This window comes from Notolepis coatsorum (assembly GCF_963971535.1).
Source record: "Notolepis coatsorum genome assembly, chromosome: 3".
Lineage (NCBI taxonomy): Eukaryota > Metazoa > Chordata > Actinopteri > Aulopiformes > Paralepididae > Notolepis > Notolepis coatsorum.
In genome coordinates, this window is record NC_140167.1 from 31,958,491 (window position 1) to 31,983,961 (window position 25,471).

Below are 25,471 nucleotides of genomic sequence, written 5' to 3' on the forward strand. Positions count from 1 at the left end.
TGGAAACATGTAAAAACACCAACCTCTGCCACTACCTGCACCGCAACAGGGTTTGGTGTCCCATGACACAAGTGTGACTCTCCAAGGACAAGTCCACAGGCGACCAAACTGTATGTTACCTTAGTCTTCAAGGTAAAGACGGTGTCTTTGACCGTCTGCAGGTCTTTGGCGGGGATGTATTTCTCCAGGATCTTCTCAAAGTCATGATGGGATGACAGGAACAACAGCATCCGCCGCCCAAAGTAGCTAAGAGATGAGAGAAACGGGATAAGAACCTGATGTTGGTGACAGTGTTTTGAAGCAGTACAAAGCCCCTCTGTGTGTCTGCGTACCGGGCTTCCTGTGACGAGTCTTGTGCCAGCTTGGTGACAGCGGGCAGGATTCTGTCAGTGAGGTCCTTCCCACCAGACAGGAGGCGGGCAGCGCCGACCTTCTCTACCAGCTTCGTCAAGTGATGAGCAGTGCATTTCCTCACTACCGAGTTCAGATTACTGCACAAAAAAGAGGGGGGGACACACACACACACACAGTTAAATGGGAATTGAGCAGATTTTTAACCTGAATCTTATCGTTCTGTTGTGAGGAGAGGAGATAATGTGATCTCCCAGTGAAACTCCTAGCAATCGGGTGGAAAGAAGCTACTGGCGATGTGTCTGAGGAGTCATGTGGTAGTTCTACACCCTCCCCAGACCAACAGTAGGGCAGCGCAACGACCAGGAGGGCATTGGCCTAACAACTCTGTAACTGAGGGGTACAATTCCCTGACTGTATTGATAAGTATGGTATCATTAAACCACTACCGCTTTATGTACTTTAACTACTGGCCATACAGTACACGATATCTAAATATGATGAACACTTTCCACAATGAAATCGGTTCCAGTCAAAGGTAATAATCAAATATTTAATATAGCAAAAGGTACATAGAATATTTATCTTACATTTATCATTTGAATGCACTTGTAAGGCAAATGAGTACTCTGGTCAAATCAACACTGAATGTCCAATCTCTGGTTACGCAGGAAGCAAGTATACAACCTGGCTCTTAGGGAATTATAGCTATGGTACACTTAATGATATAGCGGGATATTCTGGAAGGGGTCCTCCCGGTTGTAAGCCGGTAGGGGGGGTAGGAGAGCCGTCGGTAGTAGACCGTCTGGTCAACGATATCTAGGGAGACTTCAAGTACAGAAGACAGTGCGATAGACTCTTGATCCGCAGATGAATACACCTTGGTTCTCTTGTAGGCTGTAGCTCCACAATGAAGAAGAAGCTAGGCGACCTCAGTCTCTCTGAGCGCCGACTCAACTTGACTCCTCTCGGGGGTAAATCCAACACTCACAGGCGTCGGCGATTATCCGCTCCACAAATCACAGTACCAAAGCAAATATATATTCCAGCCGCATAGGGCTCAGCAGTCGTCGGGTAGGTAATCCAGTGTACATGTCCCTCGGTCCTCGCCTAGATCTCCTCGGATGAAAGCGCCATGTGGTCGGCCCAACCTGGATAAGACTCTAGATAACACGAGGAAGCGTTGGAGATGCTGGTCACTTTAGAACTCTAACCGCACGATACACCATACACAATAGACTATTATTAACTTAATAGAAATACGTCGCACTCGACGGTACAGTGCCAAACTCTGACAATTCAGCTATTAATTCGCACGAGGTCTCGATGCTATTCTAAGGCCAAACAGGCCATACTTCACCGCACGTCGTATCGTGGGTGAGGCTTCACGTTCGGTTACTAAGTTGGGAAGAAGGGTAAGGGACTAAGGGACTTCTACATTTACTTGCGCCATATTTATATGCACGGTGAACAAATAGTGCCACTCTCATTTCGGTAGCCGTATCCCTGAGCGGAGCCGGGGCTAGTACGGACATGTCTCGTCGGTACCTTTGAACTTGACGCCAAGGGCTGGTCCCCTGGCGCCTGGTCCTTTTGTCCAATAAGAGAATGAACTATTATGGGCTATAGTAGGCTAAAGGGATATTCCGTGTATATGTACAAGGAATATACAAGGGATATCAAACGATATACAAATACTATTCAATATATATCCATAAATAAATATATATATTCGGTTTAATCTGATCCTTCGTAACAAACTCAATTGGGGGAATGGGAGAAAAGGTGATGCAATTGGCGAAATACCACATTACTTAATGATCAATGGTTGAAAAAGGCTGTGTTTGTTCCCTCTGCTCAGGTCGGGGAGAAGGTACTGCATCCATAACTCAGGCGGAGCTTCTACCCCCAGGCCATCCGGATCCTGAATAAGGCTCGACATCCCACCCGTGCTCTGCTGGTCTAATTAATTAAATTAAGTGCTTTATAACACTGGCCTGTTAGAAATTCGGGCTCATTTATTCATAGTGCCACGTAGTATAGCTGGGGTTGCAGCGCTAACGAACCGAGCGTTAAGGACTACCGCTTGTTGTTCCCAACAGGATGCCCCCTCCCGTCAACAACAACAACAACACTGAACTCATTATTCTGCTCGCCTGGTCAATTCTGTGTACCGTATATTTATAAAATGTGATATACTGTGAATGTTCTGTGAATATACATAGTCCTATGTTATTCATAGTCATATAATATTCTATTGTGCCGTCATGTTTTGTTTTATATTCTATGTAAAAAAAAAAAGAGAACATTTAATTTCTTTTATAAAGAGAAATTGAAATACTCTGAATATGCAAACCTTGGCAGATACTGACTGGTTCCATCAAACCGGTACAACCCACCTATGATTACATATGACAGCCCATCCACTCTGGTAAATATTTTGCCTAGTATATATACTAGCTTAATTTATTCTTGTTCACCTAACCTATTAGTATAGTAGCACACTGAGGCTTTGTGTCCACCGGGGATGTTTTTTTCAAGACGGACCGCTTTGAAAAGCAAAACAAAAAAGCTCAGAGCGTTTTCCTGAGTCTCGCGACTGCCGCGGCTCCACCACTTGCTCGATGTTGATTGGTCGGTCGAAAAAAGTTACCTTGATGAGCGCGCTCCTCTCCAAAAGTTGAACTAGTTTCAACTTTAGGCGCTGGGAGCGCTCCGCCCAAAAACGCTGGCCGCCGAGAGCGCTAAAACGCGAGGCGCGGCGCTGGGAAAAGGAGCGCGCCTGTCGCGTCTGTAGCATAGAAATGAATGACAGAAAGGAGCTGACAACTCATAAAACGTCCCCAGTCGACACTGGCCCTTACGGAGCCGGCAACAAACATTTCACTGCACATTGTACTTGTATGACGGAGCAGCTGACAAATAAACCTTGCTTTGTGTTGGTCTGCATGCTGACCTGAGCCCCCCAGTGATGAGGGCGCTGATGCTGCGGGTGGGGGTGCAGTGCTGCGCCATGCAGTCCAGCGCCGCGTCCACATCCTGCCTGATGAAGACGTTGCTCTCCCCGGCCTTCTGCAGCAGAGCCTTGGCCGTCCCCTCCAGCTCCTGGTCCATGGCTTTCTGGAGGTGGCTGTACAGGTCGCCCAGTGTGCACACTGCCCCCCTGGAGACCACTGACCGCAAGTTCTTCACCTGAGGTAAAAACAGGGAGGGGATGTCAGGGAGGGGATGTCAAATATATCAAGAGATCAATCTACTGTGAATCACAGGCCACACTGCATGTTCATGCTCAGGTTTAAAGAGATAATTGTTGTAGTTGGGATAAGACAACACCGCAGGATACGCGAGTCTGACACAGCGACAGTCCTACCTCTCGGATGAGGGCCAGACAGACGTCATGGAGCCGGTCGTGGAGTGAGTCGCCGTGGTACTGGGCCAGACAGCGCATGACGTTCAGACCCTTCATCTTCTTCTCCCTGCATTCAAAGAACAACACAACTGAAACTCACAACAGATCCAATTACCAGCGCTGCTGATCGACGACGGTAAGAAACACTGCGCTCTGCGCATTTCTACTCTGCAGCGGTGTGTGCTCACCAGTCTTCTGAGGTGAGAAGTTTGAAGCTTTGAATCAGTGCAAGGTCAGGCTTAGAAAAGGGCCGGAGTTGAGGAGGCTCCGCTGGGTCCCTCTTCTGACTGACCGGGCCTGGGAACAATTCATCTGGATGCAGCCACCCAGCACCACACACACACACCCAGCACCACACCCAGCACCACACACACACACCCAGCACCACACCCAGCACCACACACCCACACAGACACCCACACACACACACTTAGCTTCATGTTACATCTCTATCACTCTGAAACCAAGCAGTGCATGGACTGAAGGCATATTAATAGTGTAGGCTGTCAAAACAAAGCACTGTGGCCCATTATCAGAGAAAACATCTTACCAACCCGTGCTCTGCTGGTCTAATTAATTAAATTAAGTGCTTTATAAACACTGGCCTGTTAGAAATACGGGCTAATATACAGGTACATCGATAACAAGGCAAATGTTGGACGTTTACGGTTGTGCGGGTGGCGGCTCCACTGACCTGAACTGTGCGAGAGAGAGGGCTGCGTCCTGTTCAGGTTGGGGGCCCTCCGGCGACGAGGTAGGGTCCTGGGGTTGGGGGGCACCGTGGGCGGGCTGGGCTGGTGGGGCGGGCTGAGGCACTTGACGGGGCTCTGAGGTGCCGGGGGGCTGCAGGGGGGCTCTGAGGGAGGAGAGTCGGCCTGGGTGGAGGGCGGCGCGCTGCCGTTCCGATGCGCGTCTGCAACAATCACACGGATGTCACGGTATGAGATCTACTACACTGCGGTAGTTACCTTGCCTGTGAGGAAACCTAAACCCCAGTCAGTTAAAGGAACGAGCCAACAACTGGTTGGTTAGCTGGTCTGTATCCGCTTCCGTTAATTTGTGCTAAGCTAGGCTAGCTTGAACCCGACGTCTTTCTACTGAACGTACTACAGAGAGGAAATTGGTATCCATCTTAAGACTATAAGCATATTTCCCATAATGCTGAAACATTCTCTTAACCTTTTATGGTGGAGAACTCCTCTGGCTCAGAAAACATCCGTTTGACACGGTGGAGGATCTCGTCTCGAGCACGCTCCCGCTGCCCGGAACGCCCATCCAGCTGATCCCCGCGCTGCAGCCGGATCTTATCCGCGCACACACACAAAGAGAGAACAAATCAGTACTTTCAAATTGTTGCCATTTTAAAATCCTCTTTATATAAGGTATGGTGTGACTCGACTAACCTTAGTCTCCTCTGGACCTGGACGTTCGTCGGTGTCGAGGTGGTCGTCACCGATGCCTGCTGGGGGTTCGCTGGGCGGCCTGGCCATATAGTCACACTGCTCATAAAATGGCCGGCCGGAAAAGACTGCCGAACCCAACATGCCTGGGAAGATGGAAGGAGAGAACATAGACGGCTTAAGCAAATGAGCGGAGAGGTGGAGACCACAATGACAGAGAGCTGGTAAACTAATTGATAATCGGAGAGGACATGAGAGCTTGGCTGTTTTTTTATGGCGAACGGACATGCTGTGAGCTCTTGATGTGGTCAGTATGTTTGCACAAGGCCAAAGCATTGCTGGGAGCCAGCCCTAATGCAAACAGTTCTTGGCCGTCTATCTTTATGGTTCAAACACAGAGCTGAGCCAGGACACCGTGACCACAGAGCAGTGTTGGAACATGGGGTCATAAATAAAGAGCTGTGGAGACTCACCCCTGCCCACCACTGCTTCAGGCATGTCCACGGATGGGGAGTTCCTGTTGCTGTAGCTCTGAGATCCTAAAGGCACAGAGGAGATTCATTATTTGTTATTCCATCATTTGTTATTATTTCTATTCCCTTTTCTCCCCAATTTAGTCGTCATGCCAATTTCCCTTGTGTACCAGGGTCCTGGCCGTGGCACTGCCCTCTGGGGAGGGTGTGGACCGGAGTCGCCAGCCGCTTCTTTTTACCCGACAGCAAGGAGTATCACTGGGAGAGCGTAACGTGCGCAGAGGTTCACGCTACGTCTCCCAGATCCCCTCCCCGCTGAACCGGCCGACCAGTAGGAGTCACTCTTGCAACGACCAGGACTCGTACCCCACCCGCGAACACTTCCAATTGTGTTCATAGTAACATCTGACCAAGCTGCTACCGGGAACTGAACTGCAGTGGTAGGCTAGTGCTTTTACCTCTACACTACCCAGACACGTCTATGCTTTAGGCAAGTGGCTTGTCCTTCCGCGTTCCCGTTTTGCTCTCTGATTGGCCACGCACGTTTCTGGTCATCTGACATGTGCGCCCAATAGCGTGACGAGCTGTGTCTTTGCCCATTTCCGCGTCGAACAGCCTGCAAACTACCTGGCGTTCTATCGCCATGCTCTAAGACAAACTCTAACCTTAACCAACTTCGAAAGAGTGCCTAAGCTTAACCGTCGAAAGAATTTGCCGTCACGCTCTAAGACCAACTCTAACGTTAACCAACTTCGAAAGAGTGCCTAAGCTTAACCGTGCAAAAACTTGCCGTCCCACGATTGGCGCACATGTCACATGACCAGAAACGTGCGTGGCCAATCAGAGCGCAAAACGGGAACGCGGAAGGACAAGCCACTTGCCTAAAGTATAGAAGCTACCCCGACGCCCTGAGGAGATTCATTATTGATACATTATTTAGCAATTGATCCTCCCCATTTCTCTGATAAAGCAAGGTGTTCTAAAATGGCTTCCTTCAGGACAGTGGCTGACCTTTGGCAGGCCTCAGGGCTCTGATTGGTTCGCGACAAGCCGGTCTGACTGGGGGCGGTGAGGGCTCTCTGGGCCGGTCCTCATCCTCAAATTCGATTGGTCCATTGGAGTAGGTGACTCTCTGGCCAATCACACCCACCTCCGGTGAAGCTTTGTCTCTCTGAGACGAGCCTAAAAAAAAAAAAAAAAAAAATCACACAAATTAAAATATTTTGCGAGGACAGCCTGAATACAATATACAACACAATGAAGTGGCCAAAAAGATCCAATCTTTATTTTACCTTGAAGGCTACTGAAGTCCATGGACACCGAAGACCTCAGTTTTGCAGAAGGCACTCTTGCAATGCGAGGCTTTGCTGCTGGGGAGGAAGAGCTTCCTGAGCTGTTGACAGATGTGACAGGTGTGAGACAGGGTTGGTAGCCACTTACCAGAATACTTAACACTTACTAAAGTAACACCAGGCGTATAGTGTCAGTCTTGTCACATGGAATACCACTTCTATCAGCAGCAATAATTAGTCCCTCCAAGATTTTTTTTTGTGATTGTTGCAATAAAAAATACTTGATTATGCAGCAGCTTTTCTGTTGTATGTGATTTTCTGTGGTAAGATTGTGGGACTTTATATACAAAATTGCAATTTTTATATAAAAAAAAGAATAGGGCTGTCAATATTAACGCCTTCATTCTTTCCTCGACAATTAATCACATTATCCTTTTTTACCCCAACCACTTCCCATAGTTACTTTGACTTCCTCCTGGTGGCTGGTGTGTTTGTTTACATCCCTGAATAACTCTGTAGGGCGTTCACTCACTGCTCAGAACGTGAGGAAAACCGAGCATGTAAATACCTCTTAACTCATTGGACACCAGACCCGATCTAAGTCGGGTTAACTCGCCATGCTTTGGACGCCAGACCCGAGATATCTCAGGTTGATAGTTTTTCCTTTTTTTCCAATATTTTTATTCATTATTCATCCAGGGACCTTGGTGTTACCATAGGGCAGGGGTGGCCAACCAGTCAGAGACTAAGAGCCACAAAAATTACTGTGGTACCACAAAGAGCCACACCATATATACCAGCGTTTCTCAACCTTTTTTTCAGTCACGGCACCCTTCATGTGTTTATAGGTCCCACCCTCTGGCCTCTGATGTTGCTAATGTCTTTTTTATTTGGGCCTCACAGGGTTAACCTCTTAAGCCCGAGCGGTCCGGTACTGGACCGCAAATGACATCAGGCAAAATCCATCTCTACAGAATGTATGAATTATGTTGCGTTTTCTTTTCAAATGTAGCCAAGAGTAAAGTAAAGAGTTTCAGCATTACTTTGTTTACCAATGATTGTAACGGTTATTAGTGAAATATATGATTATAGAAATCTCAGGGCATTGAGTCGGAAACCGGCGCATATTGATGGGAGGAAGTGGCGCAGCCAAAGGTGAGTGTAGTCTTTTGAAGGAAGAGACCCAGGGCTTTTGATGGACTTTCGAATTTCGAAAAACTACCCTACCCAGCTCAAGCCAGCCCCTGTCAATCATCGGACTTCTGGATTCACTTTTTTATTTCTCTTATTTTTCGGGATGATCTCCCACAAACCTGAACGTTATTGCCATAATACAGAACACCGTTAGTTTCTCTACCTTTCTGTGAACGTCTAGCAAAAAACGGCGTTGCAATCTGATGAAAAATATTGGAGAAATTTACATTATAAAAAAGGAACTGTACTTGTGAATCACGCCTGGTGATACTAAATCCAGATTGAATTCTGCCATTGGAAAGGGGAGATTTGGCCCGATCCATAGATGTGCGACTTGGCCATAATAAAGGTAATTTATAGGCCTGATATTCTATAATCATATTTCAAATTGCATGTGTCCAGATGGCAGAATTCAGTACTGTATCTACAAAACCTTCTGTTTATCATCTTCCCTTTATTAATTATATCAATTATATGGATCACGGCATCACGCCTCCTCTTTCCAATGGGAGAGTTAAATCTGGATTTAGTACCACCAGGCACCAGTTACAGCGCAACAAAGACTGAACAAAATCTACTGTAAGTACAGTACTTTTGCATAATGTCCATAGCGCTGCAAAGCGAAAAGAAATATGTCACGTCAGACGGCAAGACTCCAAGTTTGACAGGGGCTGGTGTGAGCTGGGTAGTGTCGTTTTAGGACATTTTAAAGCCCATAGAAAGCCCTGGGTCTCCTTTTTCTTAGGACTACAAACTTGAATGACGTAATTTCCTCGCATCTATATCATCCGGTTTCCGATGCTCCAACACTTCACAAAATCATGTGAAAATACACTTTTGACTGCTATTTTGATAGGATTTGGGTCTTTACTCTTGGCTACATTTGAAAAAGAAACGCAACATTAATTAACACATTGGGCGCCGTGCATTGTACCCATCATTGGGTCCAGGCTGCCACCGCTGTGAGCCTATGGAGATATTTACCTTCTTTGCAGGGCTATAACTTTTTAAATATTATAGCCATATTGACATTACTATGGCCCATTCAACATCGGGTATCTATCGTTCCGGATGTGGGAACGTTATATTTTTTCATTCATACATTGTTGTGTTAATACCGTCGAGAATATAAGTATGTTTTTAAGCTTTTCTGCTGTAATTCCAAAGACACGAGTTATAGGCCCTGAAGCATAGATTATCGATTGGCGTTTCTTTCCGATACACGCTATATTAAAAAATTCAAATGTATATGATCGGTATACATTATGCTTCATCATGCGTGAAGGAAAGGGGGGGGGGGGTCGTTTATAATTCCTTGATCGTCAGTAACGGCTTTATTTAGTATGGGTTGATACATTGATCAGATGGATTGCAAACAAAGAAATGGACAATCAAGATGAAAATAACGTTAGATTCCTCTTACCGTTCGCCGATGAGACTGGAAGAAAAATATTCCAATTATTTGACGTCGATCTGCTAGATCCATTTCCCGTTTGTATGACGCAATAAACGCCGAAATCATATAGATTATTGCGTTTCGAAAGTGATCCCATGCACTCGAGTGTTTGTCTGGACCCACGTAACAAGATAGTACTGCTGGCGGGATTTCCTCGATGCACCAGCGCCACTTCCGGTTTGGCGTAGAGTGTAACTCGCCCGTTCATTCACCAGGCGGCGGTATTGACGCATTGCAATATCAGACAGGGTGCAGCTGCAGTCCCGCAGGGAGGCTGGATGAATTATGAATGCCATGGCGAAAAAATGAAATATTGATCCCAACAACGAATTATCACGTTGTTGGCGTTCAACGCATGGCGGGCAATAACGATTGGCATCCAATGTGTTAATATGGACTGTATTGATTATTTATGGCGTGAAATTAATCTCGGACCGCTCGGGTTTAACTCATTCTGCACCGCCCATTATCCTTATCCTGTTCTAGCTAGGCTACGCTTTAAAGACAAGGGGTGCGTCTTTTGTTTGTAGAGCTATATCTATATTCTATATTATAGCTATGGAGACAATACTATGGTCATTTGACAGTCAGTATCTTCCATCGAACATGCAAAAAAGTTTTTTTTTTTTTACATGTATACGTTCCCGCGTTATCCCGTGGTGAATATAAGTATAGTTTCGGAGTGATCCGGGCTAATTCCTGGTAAGCCGAGTTATAGGGCGCTACGTGTATTCTACTATAAGCGTTGGCGTTCCCTGGACACGCTACTATTTCCAAATCAAATGTATACTAGACAATGCCGCGCAGGGAAATTGTGAAAGTGTGGGTGATGCCTGTGCACCGCCGGCCAACGGGAGAGGGTCTGTATTGTCTCTTTCCACAGCAAAACGGTAGGCAAGGCACCTTGGTTGAGAAATGCAGGCTTCAATCTATGTTGTTTAGTCTATCTGTTCAGTACTGTTCAGTACCGTTTCAAGATGCACAATGAGATCTTCTGAGAGAATTGTTGAATAGATACACAAATGTTCTAGAATGTTTGATTATGACATCATACTGTCTGTGACATCACAAATGTTCTAGAATGTTTGATTATGACATCATACTGTCTGTGACATCACAAATGTTGCCTTCAAAATCTTGCGCCTCCATTCCAATGAAACGAAAGTAAGCGGCGCCTCACCTCCACCTCTCTACAACAAGCACGTGGAGATTATCCGTGTTGAAAACAACAAGGACATGTGCAGCAGACATGTCGACGAAGAAGTCATCAGACGTGTGGTTACACTTTAAAATATGCAAAGACATGCAAAGACAATGCCCAAAAAGCAGAGTGCCAGATATGCCAGAAGAAACTCTACAACAACTTTGTCAAATCACCTAAAAAACGTAAGTATCGTTGTACACGACGGCGACGCCACACAAAACATTAATAAGGCTATACCTATGCTGCTATGACTAATGTGTTACCAAGTTGGCTAATTTAATTGTAATCATCTGCTTTTGTAGGTGCATTGTCTGATATAATTATAAATTAAATATAATATAATTGTTTGCTTGATAGACGAAGGTTGCAACATAATTATGTAATGTCATGTCGTTGGCTGTGAGAGCAGCCCCACTGCACCAGGCCCAGGCAGCGCAGCCGAGTGAAACCTTGTTGGCTGCGTCAGTCACGAAAGGGGCTACTTAATTAATGAATCCAATCCACTTTATTTATAGAGCACATTTAAAAACAACAAAGTTTACCAAAGTGCTGTACAAGTCCCACAACATAAGATAAAAAATAAAAATAAAATATTATAATTCATATTTTTTTTTTTTTTTTCTTCAAAGCTTCGAATTAAAATCAAAGCTCGGCCCGAAGCTTCGATTGCCAAAAAAAGCTTTGAAGGTCAGCCCTAATTATGACATCATACTGTGACATCACAACGGAACATGTTTGAGTTCCATTTGAATAATATAAATAATATGTTTGGTAAGGCTGTCCCCGAAGCCTGTTTTTGGGATTCAAACTTTAAAGATTTTTAATTTTTTTATCCTCAAACTAAATCCTCAATTTGAATAAAGTGATTCAAACTTCGTCAGGGTTTTTCGAACGGACGTCCAAACCTTCGTTTTTAATTAAAACATTTAACAATTAGACAAATAGACAAAATAGACAATTCCGCGCGGGGAAATTGTGAATGTGTGGGTGATGCCTGTGCACCGCCAGCCAACGGGAGAGGGTCTGTATTGTCTCTATGACAAACGGTTAAAAAGATACAAAAAGGGAGCGCAGCCTAAGGACGTGGTCAATATAGACCAATGAAAGAGGATATCCCTACTGAGTACAATGGTACAACCCGCAAGTCTCTACGACAAACGGTTAAAAAGATACAAAAAGGGGGCACGGCCAAAGGATTGGGGGAGTGGTCAACATGGACCAATGAAAGAGGATATCCCTACCGAGTACAATGCCACAACCCGCAAGTCTCTAGGACAAACGGTTCAAAAGATACAAAAAGGGGGTGTGGCCTAATGGGGTGTGGCCTAAGGATCGGGGGAGTCGTCAACATAGACCAATGAAAGAGGATATCCCTACCGAGTACAATGCCACAACCCGCAAGTCTCTAGGACAAACGGTTAAAAAGATACAAAAGGGGCGTGGCCTAATGGTCAATGGGTAATCCCCGGAAGGGGGAGGAGCCGAACCATGGGGGCGTAAGAAGAAGAAGAGTACAATGACAAAACCCGCAAGTCTCTACGACAAACGGTTCAAAAGATACACAAAGGGGGCATCAAGGGTTAATGTCCTGAGAGGTCATTGCTAGGCAGGGCTCTACGCTAACCTTTAAATGAAAAAATTTAGGAGCACACAAAGAAATTTAGGAGCACCCAAAAATATTTAGGAGCACAGTGAAAATATTTCAAGTAACAGAGTTATTTTTTTTCAAAAATAAATGTATATTTGTACTGTGCGTGCATGTGTGTAAATTAGCTCTTGCTACAACCCTGCATGTTTACATTTTGTATTTTGTACTTGATGTACATGTGCTGTCTCTATCAAATAAACTATCAAATCAAACTACTGCTACAAAAGGTTCAGTCACTTAACTTTAGCTTTTGCCCCTTTTATGCATACAATGCCTATGTTTTGGCTGTGTTGCTCTTCTAGAAAAATAATCATTTCAGGGTTGCCTATTGAAATACTGTACACCTCCAGTACAGAAACATTGTTTATGAGTTTGCGTGTCAGGTAGACCATTGATTGACAGTCGAGTCTGCCAATTACATCACACCGCTTGCACTCCGGCGGTCCGGCGCTGCAGCTGGACCCTATTGCCCATCTCTGCTGTTGATAACGCTAGCCAAGTTATTATACACACAAGATACACAGTGGGCCAGTGACTTTGGTGTAGGGGTGTAACAATGCATCGATCCTAAGGGGGAAATTCAACTGCATCGATTTGAAAATGTTAGAATAGATTATCGCAATTTTAATGTGTACACGTTATGTTATTGTCATGTCCGTTACAGCCAACACACCGACATACGCTACTGCATCAACGTTATGATTAACAAAGCAAGGCATTCGTTTTGTTGCATTAACGTTATATTACTATTGCTATCGATAAATCTAGGTGTTCTAAAATCTATTGCTATTGGTAAGAGAGATACTATAATAAGTTAGTGTCTCGGAAAACGAGAGCCCTGATCGCAATGGCGGAGTTTCAGGAAGTAAACAAGCAAAATGAGAGCTTCCGATTGGTCATTTGCTTTATTTCCCATGAAACCAGTCACTTCACTCTACTGTGATTGGACCGTTGGCTTGAGTGCAATGTGGGACTTGTAGTTTTTAACGATTCTCAGCGGAGAAATAAAAAGTACACATATTTTTAGGGGCATATGCGAGCAATATGGTCGCACTGTAGAGCCCTGCTAGGTCAGCAGTACTGAGTTGATTGACAGCTCCCTCTGAGTCATGCCACCTGCTAGCCCTTAATTGATTAGAATCCTAACTGATGCATGCAGACTATGGACCCAATGTATTTCAATGAGGGCTGAGGCGTCCTTCACTCTCACGATGATTAAAGCAAAACGATAAGAGATGAAGCTTAGTGGTCGTAATATGAGCACTTGAAGGGTTATGTGAAGGGTTATGTGCGATATTGTGTAATTCCGTCGACAATTGTGGCCTGGGTGGCAATCGGAAAACAAGGGAAGGAACGGTAAAAATCTGATTTTAGCTAGAGTGGAGAGCCCATTCGTGTCTATGTGGAGCATGACTTTCAAAGAAATGGTCATAAGTTGAGATAGAAATGTCCAATTCCATTTATTTTTCTTTTGTGAGCGAGGGGACAGTCGTGTCATCGTTTTGATGTGTTGTTTTTTATATCTATGTCCAAAATTGAGATCACTGTCGCAATTTACAAAAGGTGATGGTAAAACAAAAAAATGCAGCTTCTACACTCTATACACTCTAATTTCCCGTTTAACACATTGGACGCCAAGAACGAGTTACGCCATTTTTGCCCGCCATGCGTTGAACGCCAAGAACGACTTACGCCGTTTTTGGGATCAATATTAAATTTTTTCGCCATGACATTCATAATTCATCCAGCCAACCTCCGGATTGCAGCGAGACCCTGTATGAGATTGCAACGCCTCAATACCGCCGGCTGGTGGATGGTCGGGCGAGTTACACTCTCGCCAAAACCGGAAGTGGTGATCGGTGCGTCAAGGAAATCCCTCCGGCAGTCATATCTTGTTACGTGGCTCCAGACAAACACTATAGTGCATTTGGATCGCTTTCTAAACTTAATAATCGATATGATTTCGGCGTTTATTGCGCCATACAAACTGGAAATGGATCTAGGAGATCGGCGTCAAATAATTGGGATATTTTTCCTCCCGTCTCATCTGCGAACGGTAAGAGGACAGTAACGTTATTTTCAGCCCGATTGTTTATTCATTTCACTGCAAACCATCTGATCAATATATCAACCCATACTAAATAAAGCCGTTACTGACGATCAAGGAATTATAAACGACCGCCCCCGCCCCCCCCCCCCCCCCCTTCACGCATGATGAAGCGTAATGTATACCGATCATATACATTTAAATTTTTTAATATAGCGTGTATAGGAAAGAAACGCCAATCGATAATCTATCATATGCGTCAGGGCCTATAACTCTCGTTTTTGGAATTACAGCAGAAAAGCTTAAAAACATACTTATATTCTAGACGGTATTAACACAACAATGTATGAATGAAAAAATATAAAATTCCCACATCCTGAACGATAGATAATCGATGTTGAATGGGCCATAGTAATGTCAATATAGCAATACAATTTTACAAGTTATAGCCCTGCAAAGAAGGTAAACATCTCCATAGGCTTTCAACGGTGGCAGACTGGGTACAATGATGGGCACAACCCCCGGCGCCCAATCTGTTAAAGTCAATTTGTAGCCAAACGGTGCGGTGAAACTTTCCAAAAAGTAATAACAACTCGAGTTGGACCAAGCCGGTCGTTTTGATACCTTACACCTGTATGTGGTGCGAAAGCTCTGGGAGGAGTTAGCAGACAAAAATCGGCGGAATAAATAGTATAGATTACAATAGTGTCACCCACACTAATAATAGGTATTATGTTTCATCATGAATGCATGAAAGGGGGGGGGGGTCGTTTCTGATGCTTTGATTGCCAGTAACAGCATTCGTTTTGAACACTACACACGCTGATCAGCTGGATCGATATGAAAACATTGTACGATCAAGCTGGAATTTACGTCAGATAGTCCTTACCTTTGATCGGGGGTATTCCAAAAAGAATATTCCAATTGTCTGCTCGCCATCAAGTGTGCTAGATGCGTTTCGAAGTGGTCGGATGAAGCGATCTACTTGGCTCCGTCTAAATTCAGCCACCTAGCAGGATGCGGCCGGTATTGCACTTTGGCAATCTCAGAATAATTTCCTATGGTAACACCGAGGTCAGTGGATGAATAATGAATAAAAATATCGAATAAAAGGAAAACGGACCAAATAACGAGTATACTCGTTGTTGGCGGTCAAACGATGGCGCCCAATAACGAGTATACTCGTTGTTGGCGGGGAATGAGTTGAGGGGTTAAAGCACATCTTGATTGTTGTTATTTCATTGACTGTATATATACGGCTCTCTGGATTTGGACATGTAAAAATACATTTAGCTAAATTGCAAGCCCCTGCAAATATTGCAGAGTTTAGTGGAATTTGCATCAATTATTACGATCACAAGATTTCCTGGAGGGACTGAATAATGGTACAGAACTTCACTGAACAAGAGTGATTCCCTTACCTAGTTTTGGTTCCATTGAGGGTGGAGTAGGGGGGTGAGTAAAGACTGGAGAGGGCACTCTCGCTGCCTGGGCTGGTTACCGTAGGGGAGCTGTGAGAGGGAGAGTCCAGGCCCAGCTCTAGCCTCATGGCTGAGTCTGGGCTGTCTGGGTCCGAACCGCTCAGGCTCACCTTGGCCCTCTTCTTGGCAGCGCTGTTACGCAGTGAGCGCAGGGAGTTCAACATCTGTGAATAACACAGTGGCACGTTAGAGCAGTGTTCCAAAGCAATTGGTTTGATAGTCTATCAGTGAGCTGGATGCAATCCTACCTGGAGGGGAGAGAACAGATGGTGGGGGTAAACGGTACCCTACCCCCCCCCCCCCCCCCCCCTCCTAGTAAGCTGTGGTGTTCCACAAGGAAGCATACTAGGGCCGCTACTGTTCCTAATTTATGCAAATGACATGTCGTCAGCTTGTGACTGCAACTTGTTCCGGCTCTCGGACGACTCAACCCTCAGCTCTGAACTAGGCAAAATCTGCACCTGGCTCGCTGATAACTAACTATTATTACACCTGGGTAAAACAGAGTCCATTCTCTTCGGTTCAAATTAGTGGTCTGCAAGGGCCTTGAAATGAAGCCCGTGCTCAGCCCGAGCCTGTGAACTTCAGGCCCTGCCCGAAAATAAGCCCGACTGTAAATAAAATTTTAAGCCCTAGCCCGAGTGAAAACCTGAAAAAAAAAATATATATATTAGACTTAATTTTTATTTTTTTGTATTTGTTTTAAATATTCTAAACACGGTTTTATATGAACTTAATGAATAAACAAAAACGAAAATGTTCAATAGGTCTACCTAAATAACAGATAGTGAAAACTAAAGAAGCATTACCGGTAATTATATAGCCAAATATTAAATAATTTTTTTGTATTCGAAACACTGTTTATATATTAACCCTTTATCTGCCAGGGATTATTCTGATCTTAATCCCCTCTCTGCCACCACTATAAATCTATGGAGATGTTCCCCTTCTTTGCAGGGCTATAACCTTTTAAATTGTATTGCTAAATTGACATTACTATGGCCCATTCAACGTCAAGTATCTATCGTTTAGGATGTAGCAACGTTCTACTTTTTCATTCACATATTCATACTAAAATACGATTACGCATGGCGGAGAATGACGTGGAAACTCGTCCTTGGCGAATAAAGGGTTAACTTAATAAATAAACAAAAACGAAAATGTCCAATAGGTCTAACTAAATAACACATATCACGCTGAAAACTAACAAGCCTGTACTATAGCCTGTTTCGCAAATGCCTCTATTTCCCAGCGCTCGCGTTAGACTGACACGGTGCCACGTCACAATCAGTCCAAAATCACTGCTATGCTACCGAATCCGATGTCGCGAGTATACAGAGGTACTGGCAGACACAGACTAAAACATTATTGTCATCATCATGACACAAAAGTATACAGAAAAAACTCGACCGCAGCAGCCAATTATAATAAATAATTCAGGACTCACCACGCTGTTGACGTCAGCAACAAAAACGTCTGGCGTTGAATAACGTTAACAAAACTTCGCCAACCAGCTGCTACATCCAAGAACAAATTAAAACGTTCGCCAACTGGCTATATTCCAACTTCAACAAACAATTGAAGTTATTGAACCACTTCGGTCTGCTCTTGTCCACCATCCACCGTTGATGTCCTGTTCAGCACTGTTCTACTGTCCTAAAATTCTCCCTGCGGTAATTACATCCAAATGTTTCCAAAAATCCAGCTTTCCCAGACGCATTGGGAACTTTCAAAAGCTCTCCCTTTCCCTAATTCCATATCTGTTAACTTATCCATCGCACTCAGAGACACGCTCTGACTCTCTGATCTATGATGACAGCTGGCGCAAAAGAGAAACCGAAACTTAAGGTTATCCTATAACCCTAGTTATACGAGTATAGAGAGCGCACAAAAAAAAAAAAAAAAAGGGCGCTGCCCGGCCCAGCCGAGCCCGAATTATTTATTTAAAAACAAAGCCCTACCCAGCCCGAACCCGTCGTGTCGGGTAGGGCCCCGTCGGGCTCGGGCAGGGTTGCAGTGCACTAGTTCAAAATAACAAACTCAGCAAGACCGACGGCTTCTCAGTTACAGTGGGTGACAATGTTGTCACAAGGAAAGATGAAATTACATACCTAGGTTCCATCCTAGAGGCAAACCTGCTGGTCTCTAGGACTAGTGGTGATGTCTGTCCTCCTCTAGGTGGTATTAATCCTGCTGGTCTCTAGGACTAGTGGTGATGTCTGTCCTCTAGGTCAGTGTTTCTCAACTGGTGGGTCGCGACCCAAAAGTGGGCCGCAGGGCCATTTTGAGTGGGATGTGTTAAAAAATAATAATAATAATATTTTTTTTTATATATACTTTTTTTTCACTACCTATCTTTGTGAAAGTGGCTTCTCGGCTCTGGTCCAGCTGAAGACAAAGCGGAGGAACAGATTGGACATTGAGCATGACCTCAGAGTTGCTTTGTCTACCATCACCCCAGACTTTGAGACTCTTGTCAGGAGCAAACAACATCCCCCCATTAGTTCCCTGGGATGTTAAGCTAAGAAGTCTGCTAAGAAGGATATATTATTTATTATTATTACATGGCGTTTTAACATTAGCTGAAATGCTTGATTGTGATTAGTCAATAGCGCTCGTCAGAGGTCCGTTATTACTCGATAACGGAACTCTGCCGAGCAATAATGACCGCTGTGCGCAGCTGTTCGCAATCAAGCCCACTGACACACTGCATCAGTGCAGCCAATCAGACACACCTGCCGGCTGCCGGGGAAGCTGCCGGCGATGACAGGGCGGAGCGACAGAACAGAACTGCGTCTGCATTTGATCTCGTCTTGTCTGATGGTGTAAAATGAATTAGGTATATTGTTAGTAAGTTAGCCATGTAATAAGCGGGATAATGTATAGCTATACTCGGTCATTGTCGCAAAATAATTGACCTTCACTACGTTTAAAGAACACCTCTGCGAGGCGCCTCGGTATTCTAAACTCCGTGTCGGTCAATTATTTTGCGACAATGACCTCGTAGCTATACATTATCCCTTAATTATTATTTTATTTCATTGGGTTTTTAGCCCTAGTTGCACTTTTGTTGCAACCCCAGTTATCCCATTAGTTCCCCCAAACTTAGGTCTGTTATGTTAAGCTAAGAAATATGCTAAGAAGCATATTATTTATTATTATTTTATTTCATTGGGTTTTTGGCCCTAGTTGCACTTTTGTTGCAACCCCAGTTATCCCATTAGTTCCCCCAAACTTAGGTATGTTATGTTAAGCTAATAAATCTGCTAAGCATATTATTTATTATTATTTAATTTCATTGGGTTTTTAGCAATAGTTGCACTTTTGTTGCAACCCCAGTTATCCCATTAGTTCCCCCAAATGTAGGTATGTTATGTTAAGCTAAGAAATCTGCTAAGAAGCATATATTATTTATTATTATTTTATTTCATTGGGTTTTTAGCAATAGTTGCACTTTTGTTGCACTTTTTTTGTGTTTATTTCATGTTTTGAAAGATTGCGTATTACTGCAAATTTTTATTTTTTTTACATAAATCATAGTGGTTCAACATTTTGGGTCGCGACTTAATGACTAAGGAAAATGTTGGGTCCCGAGGCTAGACCAGTTGAGAACCACTGCTCTAGGTGGCATTAAACCTGCTGGTCTCTAGGACTAGTGGTGATGTCTGTCCTCCTCTAGGTAGCATTAAACCTGCCGGTCTCTAGGACTAGAGGTGATGTCTGTCCTCTAGGTGGCATTAAACCTGCTGGTCTCTAGGACTAGTGGTGATGTCGGTCCTCCTCTAGGTGGCATTAAACCTGCTGGTCTCTAGGGCATTATTATTATTAAATGTCCTATTAAACCCAATAATACACGAGACCCTCTTCTTGGGACCAAGTACGTTTTCGTCGATAATCCAATGTACAGTTACCCCCCCCCCCCCCGCCTAGATGTAGCAGTACTGTCTATCTGTATGTCATGTATGTCATATGTTATGATGAATTGAAAATGGGGGACCCTGATGTAAACAAGACAAAAGTCTTTCTCTGGTCTGCATCCCCTTAACAATTGTGTGTATTGAGCTGTACTGTATTGTACCCATTCTGAAATCCGTTAATACAATTTTCAATCAATCAATCGATCCATGTGTCTCGTGTCAAACAGCCGTCAACAGATCAGATGGAGATCAGATCCAGCGGTGGCCTAAAGGTTAGAGAAGCGGGTTTGTGACCAGAAGGTCACTTGTTCAATGATCCCCAGGAAGTGGATGAATACAGGGGTGTCATTTTGGTATGGCAAGGTATGGCACTCGCCATACCTTGGCAAAAAAAAAAAAAAAAAAAATGTATTACAATTTTTTATGTTGATTTAGAATTTGAATGTCAACATTATGAACGAAGCTTCGAACTATTCGGTACAGCCCTAGCATGTTTTGATATTGTCAATTATCTCACTTTTACTAGGTGACTTTTACTGTGTCTAACTGAAATATGCCCCAAAAAAAAGGAAAATGGACATAGGGAAGTTTTTTAATCAAAGGGCAGCAGAGACAAGTGATACAGGGACACAGATAAGGTCTGGCTTAGTGATTATAACAGTGCAGTTCAGCATTCAGTAACCCATACTTTTTGTGAATGTGTTTTTGATACTACATTCTGTTGAACACACCTCAAAACCGTACCTAAGGAAAATTGGCTCAATTGCAAGAAAAGTAATAGACAGTTATGATATTACATTCTGCATAATTCGTATGCAAAATATTGTGGTTCCCTGCTTTAGTCTGTTGACACATTTCTATACTAAAAATGCTTGTGTAGTCCTGTGTCATACCTAAATGTCATATAACTGAATTGTATAGAAACAACTCACCAAAAGTGACTATTGCACAACTGATTTTACCAAAAAAATCCACCCTTCAACCCCCCCCCCCCTCCTCGCCATACCTTGCCTTTTACTGAAATGACGCCACTGGATGAATAACTCTCTTCTGTCCTTCAATACCAACCGCTGAAGTTCCCTTGAGCAAGGTACTTAAACCCCAACTGCTCCAGTGGAGCTGCTCAGTGGCCAACAGTGTCTGCTGCGAGACAGTGGCTCAGGAGGTAGAGCAGTCGTCTAGTAATCGGAAGGTTCCCGGTTAGATTCCGGCTCATCCTGGCAGTCCTCATCTCCCGCCTAGAGCACCATGTGGGCATCAGAGGTACTGCTCTAGAGTGGTTCAGGTCATATCTGTCGGATAGGAGCTTTTCTGTGCGTCAGGGCGATTTCCAGTCATCATCTGCTTCCCTCCCCTGTGGTGTACCTCAAGGTTCCATCCTGGTGCCCCTCCTCTTCGCTCTGTATCAGCTCCCCTTAGGGTCTATTATTTTTTTTTAAACTTTGACCAGTCAGCTGGTTCTTTTTAGCGTTTATCGCTTTTTCTGGTCAAGCATGACCGACAGAAACAGGTTGAATAGGATATAGATCGGGGGAAAGACACTGAGAAAATACGGCGAGTCCGGGAGTCGAACTCGTGTACCCCAGATCCGTGACGCGCACGGTTGTCCCCGACGCCGAAATAGCGCCGAGATACGCGGTGAGCTACTGGAGCTCCCCTAGGGTCTATTATTAAGAACCATGGCATCTCATTCCATTTGTATGCAGACAACCTACAATTATACCTGCCTTTAAAGCGTGACAACCCCAACTCTTTAAAACCCCTGTTAGACTGTATCAGTGACATTAATGCTTGGCTGGCTCTGACATTTTTAAATTATAATGACAAAAAAACCGAGGTCATTATGTTTGGACCAAGCGTGCCTGGTACCGCACCTCCAGACATGGGTGCCCTTGACTCATGTGTCAAACCCATAGTCACCAACCTGGGGGTGAAAATAGACAATGATTTTTAAAATGGACAAACAAATTAACTCTGTGGTTAGGTCCAGCTTCTTCCAGCTGAAGCAACTCTCCAAGGTCAAGCCTCTTCTCTCCTTTAAGGACTTTGAGAGTTATGCATGTCTTTGTGACAACACGGCTGGATTACTGTAATGCGCTCTACAGTATGTTGGCGTTGGCCAAGCCTCGCTGTCGCGTCTTCAGCTGGTCCAAAACGCTGCTGCTCGGCTGTTGACAGGGACACGCAAACGGGAGCACATCACTCCTGTCCTCACCTCCCTTCATTGGCTGCCTGTGCAGTTTAGGGTACATTTTACAATCCTGCTGTTTGCTTAATAAAGCAATGAATGGTCTGGCCCCACCCTACCTCACCGAGATCCTGCACCCCTACACCCCATCACGGTCTCTGAGGTCTGCTGACCAGTCCCTCCTTGTTGTCCCTAAATCCAGGCTAAAAAACAGGGGGGACTGTGCATTTCTGGTTGCAGCCCCCAAACTGTTTAATTAGGTAATTTCAATACGGCTCTTCTTGTTTTCAATGACCACAAGTGTAATTTACTCCCCTCATGTGACAGCAATACACCTCCCATTTACATTATAGTAACATAACCTCTGAAACTGAAATAGCTCAATGCAGATATTCACTGTAGCTGACCCAGTTGTCTTCTATAGCGGTATGAGAGTTAAAGCAATGATTCATATTATTACAGAGTCATGAGTCTAGAACAGCGGTTCTCAAACTACGGGTTGCGACCCAAAGTGGGGTCGTGGCCCGCGGGTAGGTGACAGTGGGGTTGTGCATTGGCAAAAAGTTGGATCGAGTTTTCCACCCGGCAGCTGTGTGTATTTGCCATGTCTCGCCCCTTCATCAACGGAGGCCGACACACAGTATTCCAATACACATCTCACTACATCCTGATCCTGCGCATGTATAATCGCGGGAGGGGGCCGGGGGTGTGGTCTTTTGTGTGTAACCTGGACTCGCAATGGATAGGTTTGTTGTCAGAAGCGGTGCCGGTTGGTCACGATGAAATTGGCTCTGCACATAAGCAGCTGCTATACCACACTGAAGCGAGGTGGCTATCTCGAGGCAGAGAATTAAATCGCCTTTTTTAACTCAGAGAAGAAGCGCAAATTTTCCTTGCAGACAAAAACAACCGATTGGAGAAATGTGCTGATAATGAGCTGGATTACGAAACTCCGTTAGTGACACGTTTTTCGTGTGACGAGCTACTGAAAGTCAAGTTCACTGGACAACAGGCCCTCTCTAAATTCTGGATATCAGTCCGGAACGAGTACCCAGTGTTGTGTAATGCTGCGCTGAGAAAGCTTGTCCCCTTCTCATCAACATACCTCTGTGAGGCCGGATTTTCAGAGTAGAAGCGGATCTCCGCCAAAGCGCACATGAGCACATTTTCTTTTTATGTTCTGGCAACATATTTTGGCTAAATATGCCTCGTTTTATAAATGTGTATACAGAAACAATTCCGTCGCTTTTGTTGATAATATGAATTAATTTCATTGACATAGTGCTGTAATTGAATTTTCTAATAAATATGCATGATCAAGTTCAACAACGTGTGCTTTTATTTTGATATTCCTTATTTCCACGTTGAAATTACGCGATACATTAAGTGTGGGGTCGCCAAAAAAAATCCTAAATCAAATGGGGTCGTGGTATAAAAAAGTTTGAGAACCCCTGGTCTAGAACATGAACGAGACTTTCTGCAGAGAGGACCCACTGGGTTGCTCACCTCCTCCATGTCCAAGGGATCCTCCTCCCGGGGCTCCCGCACTGTATTGGCGTTAGCCAGGTCCAGGTTCCTGTCGAACGGCTGGCTCTGGGGGCTAGCCGGGAGGTTGGACGTCCTCTGGCCATTCTGAGATGGGATACGCTCGGTCGGAGGGAAGACCGGTGAGACCGGGAGGGCGGTCCTCGTGCCACTCAGGGCCCGGCGGAAGGAGGAGGTGGAGGAGGAGCTGACCAGGGAGGCGCGGAAAGGTCTGGGAGAGCACCTGCTGGATGTCATGTCTGCTGGTGGGAAGAGAAGGTATAGAGACGACACTCGCATTTAAAAAGATACACAAACACCAGGATTCTACATCATTATTTTAACCTTCAGTTGATACTCTTGTACAGCGGTTTCCAAACCTTTTGGGTATGGGGACCAGCAGCAAATGGTCTTTTCGTCAATGGGACTGGTAAGCAATGGTATTGCTACGTTCAGGGTCAACAAATTAACATTACTACTAATGCTAAAGAACAGTGTATCTTTATACCAGCTGTCCACTAACATTCTAGGAACCAGTACTGGTCCCTTGCCCCTTAGTTTGAGAAATGCTGCCCTTGTAAGATATCCATTTTCAGCAGATCTCTCTACAAGACGCCGCCCCTTGCCTGTTATGTCTCTCCAGGGGCTAGGGTCTCTCTGGTGAGGGCTGCTCTCCCTCTTGTTGGGCCAGGTGTTGGACATCGACAGGGAGGAGTCCACACTGCGCCGGGACAGCGTAGGGGTGAGCAGGCCCCCGGGGAGGGTAGCCAGTGGGTAGGAGGGCAGTAGGAAGGAGCCTGGCGTGGCGGGGTTAGAGGACAGAGAGAAGGTGCGCTCCATGCCAGGGTTCCCCGAGAGGCTGCACGCTTTGGGCGCCACTGCAGGAAACAATCACAATGACATTCACCTTTAAAAACCCTGCACAGATACCAGATTCAATCAAAAAAGGTAGATCGTTTTGATACGAGACTGAAGGCTGAAGTAGGGTAGCGTGAGGAGGATTCCTTGCCTCCATCCGTGTCGGAGAAGATGGTAGATTTAAAGATGTCTGGGTCGGAGTCCAGGCTTCCACTTCTCCTCAGGCGTACCGGAGACTCCCTCCTCCTGGAAGACTGCAGCCTCTGGGGCTCTGCAGAACCTAGACCGAAAACACAGTGAGTCATTCTTTACCAGACACCTAAGTAGTATCGCTACAGCAATCCCTTTCCAATACCGGTCCAGTGATACCAAAAATACTGGGCAAACAGGTCTCAAAGGAATCAATTAATATCATCCTTTTTAGGTAAACTAGTTTAAAAAAAAAAAAAAAAAACATCTTAACGTGTCAGCTTGTGCAGTCGGCCACACACTGCTCTGATCAACTAGCAACTTTCTCTATTCTTTGCCGTGGCATCGTGAAGGTATTTGGTAGGGATGCAGCGATCCGACTTTTTCAGTCCCGATACCGATACCTGGGCTTTGGGTATCAGCCGATACCGAGTGCGAGTACCAATCCGATACCCATTGTTCAATTAATAAACTGTATGCCTCACTGTGTGGAAGAGACTGGGATCATTCTTTTGTGCAAGGCAACATCAGTCTTGACTTAAAACATTACTTTCCTAACTTAGTGAAACAAAATGTAACAAATTAACACAGATATAAATGTACTGAATTGTTATTTATTATTTTATTTATTATTATATTATACATTTTCTTTATATATATATATATTTTTTTTTATACCCAATCCAGGTATTTTAGTCATATCGGGCCCGATATCCAATATCAATATCGGAGCATCCCTAGTATTTGGCATCATGATATTTGGTCTTGTATATTAGAATAAACATAAGAGACACTGAACTGGCAGCTGCACAATTTTATTCTTGCGTGTTCCATACAAGC

At 44.6% G+C, this 25,471-nt stretch overlaps 1 protein-coding gene across 1 annotated transcript in view; it reads right to left on the bottom strand.

Moving 5' to 3' along the window:
• togaram1 (TOG array regulator of axonemal microtubules 1) overlaps nucleotides 1-25,471 on the bottom strand; it is a 63,446-nt gene that overhangs the window by 4,987 nt on the left and 32,988 nt on the right. The window contains exons 3-17 of the mRNA XM_084310006.1: nucleotides 24,594-24,722; nucleotides 24,211-24,462; nucleotides 23,567-23,847; nucleotides 15,896-16,119; nucleotides 6,926-7,026; nucleotides 6,645-6,815; nucleotides 5,634-5,699; nucleotides 5,164-5,306; nucleotides 4,940-5,063; nucleotides 4,455-4,673; nucleotides 3,949-4,072; nucleotides 3,722-3,827; nucleotides 3,308-3,543; nucleotides 333-491; nucleotides 120-246 (exon numbers count right to left, since the gene is read on the bottom strand). Of these exons, the coding sequence (XP_084166132.1) occupies nucleotides 120-246; nucleotides 333-491; nucleotides 3,308-3,543; nucleotides 3,722-3,827; nucleotides 3,949-4,072; nucleotides 4,455-4,673; nucleotides 4,940-5,063; nucleotides 5,164-5,306; nucleotides 5,634-5,699; nucleotides 6,645-6,815; nucleotides 6,926-7,026; nucleotides 15,896-16,119; nucleotides 23,567-23,847; nucleotides 24,211-24,462; nucleotides 24,594-24,722 (2,462 nt within the window). The remainder of the gene's footprint in view (nucleotides 1-119; nucleotides 247-332; nucleotides 492-3,307; nucleotides 3,544-3,721; nucleotides 3,828-3,948; nucleotides 4,073-4,454; nucleotides 4,674-4,939; nucleotides 5,064-5,163; nucleotides 5,307-5,633; nucleotides 5,700-6,644; nucleotides 6,816-6,925; nucleotides 7,027-15,895; nucleotides 16,120-23,566; nucleotides 23,848-24,210; nucleotides 24,463-24,593; nucleotides 24,723-25,471) is intronic.